This window comes from Haliotis rubra, unplaced genomic scaffold (genome assembly GCF_003918875.1).
Source record: "Haliotis rubra isolate DU_JTF1 unplaced genomic scaffold, ASM391887v1 Scf376, whole genome shotgun sequence".
NCBI classification, from domain to species: domain Eukaryota; kingdom Metazoa; phylum Mollusca; class Gastropoda; order Lepetellida; family Haliotidae; genus Haliotis; species Haliotis rubra.
The window spans coordinates 963,937-976,927 of record NW_025767053.1 but is presented as its reverse complement, the minus strand read 5'-3'; the positions used below and the strand labels follow the sequence as shown (position 1 = coordinate 976,927).

At 42.3% G+C, this 12,991-nt stretch overlaps 1 protein-coding gene across 1 annotated transcript in view; it reads right to left on the bottom strand.

The window, feature by feature from the left end:
• Window positions 1-3,468: 3,468 nt before the first annotated feature.
• The window catches only part of LOC124286125, a 56,146-nt gene continuing 46,623 nt past the window's right edge, over window positions 3,469-12,991 (bottom strand). Inside the window, exons 22-28 of the mRNA XM_046722466.1 lie at window positions 11,165-11,479; window positions 9,872-10,132; window positions 7,736-8,020; window positions 6,850-7,167; window positions 6,132-6,242; window positions 4,754-4,769; window positions 3,469-4,244 (exon numbers count right to left, since the gene is read on the bottom strand). Coding sequence (XP_046578422.1) covers window positions 4,103-4,244; window positions 4,754-4,769; window positions 6,132-6,242; window positions 6,850-7,167; window positions 7,736-8,020; window positions 9,872-10,132; window positions 11,165-11,479 — 1,448 coding nt within the window. The 3' untranslated portion in view covers window positions 3,469-4,102. The remainder of the gene's footprint in view (window positions 4,245-4,753; window positions 4,770-6,131; window positions 6,243-6,849; window positions 7,168-7,735; window positions 8,021-9,871; window positions 10,133-11,164; window positions 11,480-12,991) is intronic.

Genomic DNA, 12,991 nt, shown 5'->3' with positions numbered 1-12,991 from the left:
ACCTCATACTACCACTCTATTCTTCTTTCCTCTTATCTCATGCATCACACCTTGCCTTCTATCATCGCCACACTCTCAATTACTCAAACCTTTCCTCTCATTCTTCATTCCTATATAAATCCTTTCTTCCTACTCAAAACCACTCCTCAATACTCACTCTCAAACCTTTTCCTCTTATCTCTCATATATCACACCTAGCCTTTCTTTATCACTGCCACTTAATCCACCCTAATACCCTAAACCTTTTCCTTCATTATCTCTATACCACACTCCCATGACATCTGCCACTTAACTTCTTTAATACTCACCTAAACCTTTCATTACTATATCATTCATTTAAATTTTGATTTCCATCTCATTATCTCATCTTAATACCTATCTAAACCTTTTGATCTCTTATCATCTCTTATCACACTTTGACTTCTTTATCACCTGCTACTCAAAAACCACCTCAATACCACTCAAACCTCTCTCATTATCTCATATATCAAACCTAGCCTTGTTTATCACCGCCACTGAACCACCTCAATACCACTCAAACCTTTCCTCTCATCATCTCATATATCACACCTAGCCTTCTTTATCACCGCCACTGAACCACCTCAATACCATTCAAACCTTTCCATCTCATTATCTCATATATCACCCCTAGCCTTCTTTATCACCGCAACTAAACCACCTCAATATCACTCAAACCTTTCCTCTCATTATCTCATATATCACACCTAGCCTTCTTTATCACCGCCACTGAACCATCTCAATACCACTCAAACCTTTCCTCTCATCATCTCATATATCACACCTAGCCTTCTTTATCACCGCCACTGAACCACCTCAATACCACTCAAACCTTTCCTCTCATCATCTCATATATCACACCTAGCCTTTTTTATCACCGCCACTGAACCACCTCAATACCACTCAAACCTTTCCTCTCATTATCTCATATATCACACCTAGCCTTCTTTATCACCGCCACTAAACCACCTCAATACCATTCAAACCTTTCCATCTCATCATCTCATATATTACACCTAGCCTTCTTTATCACCGCCACTAAACCACCTCAATACCACTCCAAACCTTTTTCCATCTCATCAACTCATATACCACACCTAGACTTCTTTATCACCGCCACTAAACCACCTCAATACCGTTCAAACCTTTCCGCTCATTATCTCATATATCACACCTAGCCTTCTTTATCATCGCCACTAAACCACCTCTATACCACTCAAACCTTTCCATCTCATCATCTCATATATCACACCTAGCCTTCTTTATCACCGCCACTGAACCACCTCAATACCACTCAAACCTTTCCTCTCATCATCTCATATATCACACCTTGACTTCTTTATCACCGCCACTAAACCACCTCAATACCATTCAAACCTTTCCTCTCATCATCTCATATATCACCCCTAGCCTTCTTTATCATCGCCACTAAACCACCTCAATACCATTCAAACCTTTCCATCTCATCATCTCATATATCACACCTAGCCTTCTTTATCACCCCCACTAAACCACCTCAATACCACTCAAACCTATCCTCTCATCATCTCATATATCACACCTAGCCTTCTTTATCATCGCCACTAAACCACCTCAATACCATTCAAACCTTTCCTCTCATCATCTCATATATCACACCTAGCCTTCTTTATCATCGCCACTAAACCACCTCAATACCATTCAAACCTTTCCATCTCATCATCTTATATATTACACCTAGCCTTCTTTATCATCGCCACTCAACCCCCTCAATACCATTCAAGCCTTTCCATCTCATCATGTCATATATCACACCTAGCCTTCTTTATCATCGCCACTAAACCACCTCAATACCATTCAAACCTTTCCATCTCATCATCTCATATATTACACCTAGCCTTCTTTATCACCGCCACTAAACCACCTCAATACCACTCAAACCTTTCCATCTCATCATCTCATATACCTCACCTAGACTTCTTTATCACCGCCACTAAACCACCTCAATACCGTTCAAACCTTTCCGCTCATTATCTCATATATCACACCTAGCCTTCTTTATCATCGCCACTAAACCACCTCAATACCACTCAAACCTTTCCATCTCATCATCTCATATATCACACCTAGCCTTGTTTATCACCGCCACTGAACCACCTCAATACCACTCAAACCTTTCCTCTCATCATCTCATATATCACACCTAGCCTTCCTTATCATCGCCACTAAACCACCTCAATACCATTCAAACCTTTCCATCTCATCATCTCATATATTACACCTAGCCTTCTTTATCACCGCCACTAAACCACCTCAATACCACTCAAACCTTTCCATCTCATCATCTGATATATCACACCTAGCCTTCTTTATCACCGCCACTAAACCACCTCAAACCTTTCCTCTCATCATCTCATATATCACACCTAGCCTTCTTTATCACCGCCACTAAACCACTTCTATACAACTCAAACCTTTCCTCTCATCATCTCATACACCACACCTGACCTTCTCTATCAGCACCACTAAACCACCACATACCACTCAAACCTTTCCTCTCATTATCTCATCTACCACACCTAGACTTCTTTATCAGCACCACTAAACCACCTCAATACCACTCAAACCTTTCCTCTCATTATCTCATATATCACAACTAGACTTCTTTATCAGCACCACTAAACCACCTCAATACCACTTAAAAGTTTCCTCTCACTCATCATCTCATATACCACACCTAGACTTCTTCATCAGCACCACTAAACCACCTCAATACCACTCAGACCTTTCCTCTCATTATCTCATATACCACACCTAGCCTTCTTTATCAGCACCACTAAACCACTTCTATACAACTCAAGCCTTTCCTCTCATCATCGCATATATCACAGCTAGACTTCTTTATCAGCACCACTAAACCACTTCTATACAACTCAAACCTTCCATCTCATCATCGCATATACCACAATGGACCACCACTGTATTATTAATTCATCGTTATGGATATGAGTGGTGAGGAAATATTCCTGCGATAACGAGACCTGGTGATGAGAAGTGTCTCCTATCATTACACGCATATGCATTGTTCCTATTGAAATACACTTGATGGGGCAGATGGAACAACATACACCAGTTGTACGATAGCTATTGTATTCCATTATCGTTTGGGAGTGCCATTATGTAATTAAACCGCGATTTTATGACTAATTCAGTAGGTATTGTAACAGAACTCGTGTCAAAAGTCCATTATGCCCGACACTTCTATACCGTAAGTAACATGACTTACGGTTCAATACAGAGGAGGGGGTGAAAAAAGGCCCAATGGGTTTTTATTTTCTGATAATCAATAGTACGCTAAATATCATACATGTTTAAACTTCAGGGAGGGCGGTGGGGTAGCCTAGTGGTTAAAGCGTTGGCTCGTCACGCCGAAGACCCGGGTTCGAATCCCCGCATGGGTACAATTTGTGAAGCCCATTTCTGGAGTTCCCCGCCGTGATGTTGCTGGAATATTGCTAAAATCGGCGTAAAACCATACTCAGTCAGTCAGTCAGTCAGTTTGTTTAAACTTCAGACACCCTGCCATGCATATTTCTCTTTGGGCTTCTGATATGAGCCAATAGACAAATGTGTCAAAATCAGATTTAAAACGACACTTTTTGCACTTTCCCAGGAACACGTATGAGTTGTTAACGCGGCATAATTTTCTGAAACTGTTTGTACTGGTTGTATCGATGTGTCCAAAGAAAATCAGCTTAGTTGGAAGACTAAATTTTGGAAACGTTTCTGATAATCTCTAAAATCAGCCTTCTTAACACAAAAATGCACGCACGCACGCACGCACACACGCACACACACACACACACATATGTATATAATGATAATTATATTTACATATATATATATAATTATATATTTCGCCAAAAGGACCCTTTCAATAGCCTGTGCTAAATGATATTACTGGATGGGAATATCTGAAATGTCTGAAGATTGGTACATAAGCCACCCAACATCACAGTTATTACAGTTCTACATCCAGGTGTCCGGGTGAAGACGCAACATCACCAAGGGGGATGTCTTCCACGTTATTATGTGTTGACACATCTTAGTTTGGTCCCTGGTGACCAACAGCGGTATCGTGCTGAACACCGTCATCATCAGTGATGGCTTCAACATCGCGGCTGTCGCTGGGAGAGAATGTTTGCAATCCAATACCGCCCATGCATTCATCTGTCACAGGGGGAATGCTGAAAAAAGTAATGTCGGCAAACGTTTTGAAGGTGAATTAAACCTATGAACATTTGACAATTTGACGTTACCAACAGAGGAGTAGAAAATTATATTAATTAATACTAAATAGAATCTGTTAGGTTTAAGTACTTATAATAGCGAGTGAGTGTAATGCTTTACATCGTTCTACACTATTCCAGCAACATCATACCAGGGAGACCAGGGCCCCGTCCGACAGTCGTAAGTCTATGTTAATGTATGGGAGTTACGATCATCTTTGCGATACGATCGTTGTGAGGAACAGGGCCCAGGGCTTCTCATACTGTACCCATGTCGGTATTCGAACCCTGAATTTTCTTGTGACGACCTAACGCTTTTACGACTAAGCTACGCCATCGACCCTTAAGTTTCTATTAAACACCGCCCTAAATGGTCACAGGCCAAAAAAGATTATTACTCTATTAAAAGCGGCTTTGTTTTCTTTCACAACCTCTTGTATATATATGTTGTAAGGTTAACTCCTTACCTTGATACTCTCGGTTCTGAAAATGTAACAGAATTACGTGACAAGACGAAATGTGAACTATACGTCATGCATACACATCTTATAGTGGTGTCCTATATTTTATGATGAATACTTTCACCGATATTATTAGCTAACATTATATTTCTATTCATGCATATTATTCCAGGTATTGGTATCTTTCATGCGAAATAAAGGTAGCTTTGCTGTATGGTCATGACATAAACATGAACATTCAATTTGGGTTAAATACTGCTATAGGTTGTACAAAATCCGGAAGGGTTTAGAAATTCTTTTCGGGGAAGCCCGGTTTCCACATTTATGGCATTAAAGCATGAAACGTACGTCATATAAGAATCGCAAACAGTGTATTTAGACTATACCATGGTCCTAGGGTATATTCTAAAAGAACTGCTGTCAAGTTTATTTCAAAATACAAAATATGGACTTCAGGTTGTTACGAAATTAGGCCAAAAGTATTCTCCTTAGGCTACATTTTGTGAAATTGCATTTCCCAACCTTAAAATACACAAACAGAATACGTCCGAATATTAGTTTATTGATATACACCCACAGTGTGGTTTACATGTACAATAGGATAGAGATCCTTAAAAACAGGTGAGAATATCTTCTGTAACAAACAATTTATATTGAAATGAATAGTTCTGGTTGAAACGTCTATGTCACAGGTTAAACGTCATTTTCATCGTCTTCCGATAAATCAGCCAACTTGGCATTTCTGCGCATGGTGGTGCAATGCAGACCCTACTTCCTGCACATAGATCCCATTCTTGCAACTGCAGCTAATCACATCCAGTAGTTCTGGTAGTGCTGCTGGCTGATCGGTTTGTATTGACATACACCTTCCATCCATGCCAACCCCAGTTCTCCAGGTCCAGGCTGAGATGTTTTCCCTTCTATGCCATCACCTGATAGTACACACGGTGACTGTGGTAACCCGCAGCTGCTGGTGTCGGCGATAGAGTTTGTGGTTCCACAGGAGAAGCACGCTTGGATACTTTGTCACCGAAACGAATGTATCTTAGAGAATCAAGCGTTTCCTCCTTGACACCGACATACAACGATGCTATAGCTTTCTCTCCTGCTGGAATTATATCGTCTCTGGCCACGTGTTTTTCTTGATTGAAGAACTTGGCTTGATCAGTGAAAATGACATGTGTCACCTTCCTTAATGCTAGACCTTTTTCAAGCCAATACAGACGAGATGTAGTCACACCCCCCAAAATGGCGTGACCCCGAAGTCATACACGCCATTTATCGGTAAAACGAAGTTCATACCAGAGCAATCTATCTAATACCATTAAACGTTATTTCCGGGTTTACTATACTAGTATATATGCTAGTAGGTTATGCTACTTACTCTTTTGTCGTCTCCGAGGCAACAAGAAGACTGAAAGCAGCACTATCGCGGCAAGTACGATCAACAGAGGGCTCATGATGACGTACAGATTCCTCTTTGTCGCTCCCGTGTCTTTCAAAGAAAAACAGGAATCTTGGAACATTTGCAGTAGTAATGAATCTGACATGATGAAATACATAATGATGGTTTAATGGCAGAAACTGATGGTATATGGCTCATGGAAAATAATGAATAAGTTCACACAAGTAAACTTGCATCTGACCTTGGAAAACCTCTCTACCTGGCTATGTTTCAGTCTACCAATATTAGTGGCGTGTGTGAAACTGAGATATTGCCTATTTGCAGGTGGAATAACGTTCATGTTCGCAGACGTCTCGTTATCAAAGAAACTGAGATATTGCCTATTTGCAGGTGGAATAACGTTCACGTTCGCAGACGTCTCGTTATCAAAGAAACTGAGATATTGCCTATGTGCAGGAGGAATAACGTTCATGTTCGCAGACGTCTCGTTATCAAAGAAACTGAGATATTGCCTATTTGCAGGTGGAATAACGTTCATGATCGCAGACGTCTCGTTATCAAAGAAACTGAGATATTGCCTATGTGCAGGTGGAATAACGTTCATGATCGCAGACGTCTCGTTATCAAATGTACAGTTATTATTATTTACACTGAACAAGATACAGAAGTATCCAGAATCACTACCAGGGTCACTTACCTCCATCCAGCAGCCGGATGAAGACATCAACTGACCCCATCTCGTTGCCAATGGAAACTTTGTATGTTCCCAGTTCAGCCTTCAGCACTCTGGTGATTGTGAACGTGAACCTGAACAAGTTGTCTTTAACAGGGACCACGGAGAGTTTAGGTCTTTGTCGATTTGAAATGTCCACAATCGTGTTTTCATTCCTTGAGAAGTACATCTTGTCAAACTTTGGTTCTGGGTAAGCCCGGATGACAAACGTCCCAGTCATGTCGTGTTTGTTGTAACGCACTGTTAGGGAATCTGTGTCGGAGTCCATTCTTACTGGACTCGCTGAAATATTGACGTATGAAGTACAGACTCTGTCTATAAACTGATAGACATCACGTACAGGCCAATTATATATTGGAGTTTTTGTTCAAAATAGTGCCAAGTCCAATTCACTCACTCTACACGGTACACTTTAAGTCTATTTATCAAACATGAATATATCAAACACACAGGAGATATTCCGTGAATGTAGTGCTACAATGAAATTCATCAAAATGCTTTGCATTCCATTGTGTCGCCATCGGTTACCTTCAGCAACCCATGTTAGCATCCAATTTGCGTTGATCGATGATCTTGCTGTTGATCACTGGATTGTCTGATCCCGACACAATTATTACAAGCCGCCGCCATATAGCTGGAATACTGCTGAGTGTGGCGTTAAATAACAAACACGACACGTCAGTGTATAATGACATCACTAATCTTGGCTCCTGAATCTCTTTAGCGATATTAATTATATCATACAAAAATGTTTAGAGAAATGAATCTCACTCTCGCACCTGTGATATCAAATATATTAAGCCAGCCACCCTCGGAATTTCTAAATCTAATTCATTGCAGGAATCCTTACATTTGACTTTAACAAATACAGGATGGTCATCTCCATGGGTGACTCCCATCATGTTGGATGCTGCACACGTGTATTGTCCATGATAGGAGGAGTTGATGCTGCTGATGGTGACGTCGTGACGCCAATCAGACAGAGCATGTGTTTCTCCATTGTCGTGGTTCACGATGTAGGAGACTGTAGCTCGGGGGTAGCCTGTGACCCTGCACGTGAATCTGAGCGTCCCGTTGTCGTCCATCACCACAGTTTCCTGGTCATTCACGGTCAGGTCAGTGATGAAGAGTTCATCTAAAAGGATAATGGTCACCGGATTGTTTGCATTGCATACACAAAGATACTTTGATATACGTGTTATAGGAAGGCGTTTCCTATTCTAGCGGTACTTACGGATATCTGCTGAAAAAATAACACGAACAATTCTTATCGTATGACTGCTTGTTGTTTTTAAATGAAGGGCCTTCTTCTCTTACATCTACATCTATCAGCTGCTGGATCCATCAGGTGAATTACCACTCGTTAGCCCGGTGATAAACAATACGATCCGCGAGAACAGGAAACCCGCGAGAATAGGAGACGGACCTGTACGTGTGTACTGTAACCATTAGGCTATATCGAACCAATTACTAACCGCTAACTGTAGTTCGCATTAGGTTAGCCTTGTGATCAGAGTGGTCACTCATCATGCGGAAGACACGGGTTCCTGGGTATACTGTGTTAAGCAAAATTCCTGGTCTCCCCAAAAGCGGCATAAAACATATTCACTCACCCTTTATAACCGTATCTGTTATACGCAATTCTACTTAAATGCCTTATTAAACTTTGTACATGTACAATGCGCGCCCTTACTAAGTGTTTATACATTGTACATTTGCGCGATGTGTACATATGCATCTGTATGCGTCATGCATATACACATGGATACTAAGTATATAATATAACACTGTTTTTATCGTACACGTATACACCGTAACCTGATCATGATTACCTACACACTGTTTGTGGAAGCAATATACCTATATACACATACACTGATTGAGTGAGTGAGTTAAGCTTTACACGACTTTTAGAAATATTCTAATATCACCGCGGGGGACACCAGACATGGGCTTCACACATTGTACCCATGTGGGGAATCGATTGTACGCATTCGGGTCTTTGGCGTGACGAGCGAACGCTTTAACCACTAGGCTACCCCACTGCCCCTACACATACACTGACCGAGCGATAGAATTACATACAGACATACTGATGTCAAAGATTGTCGTTTCCCTTCTAAAAACGCCTGGGTGTGAAAGTGATGTGATATTACTATTACCAACACGTGTCAGTTAGAATTGGCCGACCAATGGTGATGACCTAAGGCCAGATTATGAAAGACTACGTTTCCTGATGGTAATGTACAGATAAATTAGGTAATGTACTGACAAATTAGTCATTTTCAGAAATGATCACAGATTTACTTCATCACCTGCTCCTTGATATTTCACAAACATGACGAGAAAGTGTGTGCGGAGGATCACAATCGGTGCGAGAAGTGAGCAGTAGTCAGACTGCAGATTAAAGTGACCGTTCTGTCTTAATGTGCCATTGCAGTCAGGTCAACAGACGACTTATATGCCCTTTCGGTTCGAAAATGGTGTGCGATTGACGTGGTGATTTTAAGGTGTGAGAATCCGATTACTACACTTGTGTCTGTAAAACACCATTTAGTCACAACTCCTTGTTTCAAACGTACCTTACTCCTTTTCGCTGATAAGAAACATTTTTAAACAAACTCTAGAGGTTAATTATAGTATCTGACAATCACAAGACCAGCAATATCTATTGCATCTATGAGCTTATGCACAATAGTTCATTAATTAATACATAATTTTGCCTGTAATGATAAAGTTTTTATTGTTAACGCCCCTCGCATCAATAGCCAAGCTATATAAATAATCGTGATTGGACGAGACAGTCCAGTGATCAACGGTATGAGCATCGACCTACGCAACTGGGATACGATAACATTTGTCAACCAAGTCAGCGAGCCTGACCACCCGATCCCGTTAGTCTCCTCCTACGATAGGCATGTGTTGCTAAAGACCAATTCTAACCAGGATATTTACAAGTCCAATCGTAAAGAAGATAAGTACATACACAGAGGTCGGTCAGAGGTCCAGGTCGTTACCGCACCATCTTCGTCAGTTTGACACAAGTGTGTGGTGCCAGTATCCTCCTTACTGATTAGTAAAGAAGGCCCTTCCTTCACCTGGCCCTCACGACCAGGACCTTCTGTACGCCATCTGTAGGACAGTCTCGTAGGATAATCTTCAGGAAGTGTCCGTGATCTCGACAAGCATGTCAGGAGCGTCATCTGTTGAAACTCGGAGTAAGCCATTATAGGAGTCGTTGGTGTTCCTGTGAAAATGATCAGCAATAACCAGTGGTGTGAATATACACTAGATTTTTGGACTAATTCTATAACACATTATGTAATAGAAATGAAGAGGAAGGTTTCTGAATGCCGGATGCAGATACCGTAATATGTAAACAAGTGGATGAAGGGTATTGGCACCACAAGAAGAATGCCTTTCCTCCAGTTCTTGGCCGGTTCCCGTTATATAGACGACTATTCAAACAGTCATTGCCTCGGAGTTCCCAAGTCTTTGTCCGAATATTTCATACAACCGTTCCTCAAAGTTCTCAACGTATTGTATGGGAGGATGAGGACTATTTTTATGGATATACAACTTCTTTTTTCTGTATAGGCGACGTTTCGACATAGATTCTAATGTCAAGCAAGTGATTAACAACGACATTAGAATCTATGTCGAAACGTCGCCTATACAGAATAAAGAAGTTGTATATCCATAAAAATAGTCCTCATCCTTTATCTACCCAACTTCTAGAATGCCAATCAAAGAAGTTGTATTGTATGGGAGCCCTATATTTTCACATTCCTCTCCAAACTTATGACCAATGCAACATTTCTTGTGTGATAATAAGCTAATGTGTTTGAAACGTCTTGAATGATTACCTTATAGGACACATAAACAGGTACTTCCGGTGACGAACAACGTTTCATACCTTCTCAAATGGTCTCATGGTTGTCAGTTGACAGTAAGGAACCGATAATCCAAAATCCTATTTAAGCATCCTCAAATAAGTCAACTATGACGACTGTCAACAGTTATAACAGCAATGGTTGTACACTTGGTCCGGTCTAGTAAATTCATATTTGGCGGTCGCGCAATTTGGAACCAGAACTGGTTCTTGAATATACGCTTGTCACGGGACAGCTGAATCCGGAAGTAGCGCCTCGCGAGACTTACCTGCCCATTGTTGCATTAACATGCTGTATGCAATATGTAATGAATGATTACTTGATAAACTATGCCAATCTGATGTACGCAATATATAACGACAGATTACACTTCGTACGGTACGTACTTGACACAAACAGGGTGTGTTTCCACCGCGGAGTTCTAGTTTGTTCACAGACGTATACGCCAGCATCAGCGACAGTAACGTTGTTGAGTTTCAACCTCACAACGACAGCAGCAGGCAAGGTGACGACACCCAGAATCTTCAACCGTGGATAGTACGTCTTTGTTACAAAGATATTAGTCAGCTCCATAGAAAACAAGTTTATATAATCCGGGCTCTTAACAGAAACACTGCGCCCGAACAGAGGCATGTACCACGAGAGCGTGACGTTGTTCCCTTCACGTGCTACTGTGTACTTTGTGTCACTGTCCGGCCACACTGAAACATGAATACATTATCTGACCAGAGCATAATCACACGTCTATGTTTGAGTATCGTATTGTGTAAACAATATTTGATTTGGATGAACTGAAAATTATCAATCCGTATACGCATTTTGTCGTATTTTTCCACATAACATTCATCGGTAGTCATTCGTCACCCCTCGTCCCATACCGTAACCCCAAAGAATGTGTCCCCTACCATTACATAGCTGTAATGTGTGTATTTACTGGTGTCCCCTACCGTTACACAGCTGTAATGTGTGTATTTACTGGTGTCCCGTACCGTTACATAGCTGTAATGTGTGTATTTCCTGGTATCCCCTACACTTACACAGCTGCAATGTGTGTATTTACTGGTGTTCTCTACCGTTGCATAGCTGTAATGTGTGTGTTTCCTGACCCCACGCAGACACTAGTGTCTGTTCCACCACACCATGACTCACCTGACACCACTCCTCTCAGACACGTGTGTGTGTTCCACCACACCGTGACTCACCTGACACCACTCCACCTAGACACTAGGGTTTGTTCCACCACACCGAGACTCACCTGCCTCCACGACATACTCCTCACTCTACCTAGACACTAGTGTGTGTTCCACTACACCGAGACTCACCTGACACCACTCCACCCAGACACTAGTGTGTGTTCCACCACACCGAGACTCACCTTACACCACTCGACCTAGACACTAGTGTGTTCCACCACACCGAGACTCACCTGACACCACTCCACCTAGACACTAGTGTGTGTTCCACCACACCGAGACTCACCTGACACCACTCCACCCAGACGCTAGTGTGTGTTCCACCACACCGAGACTCACCTGACACCACTCCACCCAGACACTAGTGTGTTCCACCACACCGAGACTCACCTGACACCACTCCACCTAGACACTAGTGTGTGTTCAACCACATCGAGATTCACCTGACACCACTCCACCCAGACACTAGTGTGTGTTCCACCACACCGAGACTCACCTGACACCACTCCACCTAGACACTAGTGTGTGTTCCACAACACCGAGACTCACCTGACACAACTCCGCCTAGACACTAATGTGTTCCACCACACCGAGACTCACCTGACACCACTCCCCGCAGACACTAGTGTGTGTTCCACCACACCGTGACGCACCTGACACCACTCCCCCCAGACACTAGTGTGTGTTCCACCACACCGAGACTCACCTGACACCCCTCCACCTAGACACTAGTGTGTGTTCCACCACACCGAGACTCACCTGACACCACTCCACCTAGACACTAATGTGTTCCACCACACCGAGACTCACCTGACACCACTCCCCGCAGACACTAGTGTGTGTTCCACCACACCGAGACTCACCTGACACCACTCCACCTAGACACTAGTGTGTGTTCCACCACACCGAGACTCACCTGACACCATTCCACCTAGACACTAATGTGTTCCACCACACCTAGACTCACCTGACACCACTCTACCCTGACACTAGTGTGTGTTTCACTACACCGATACTCAC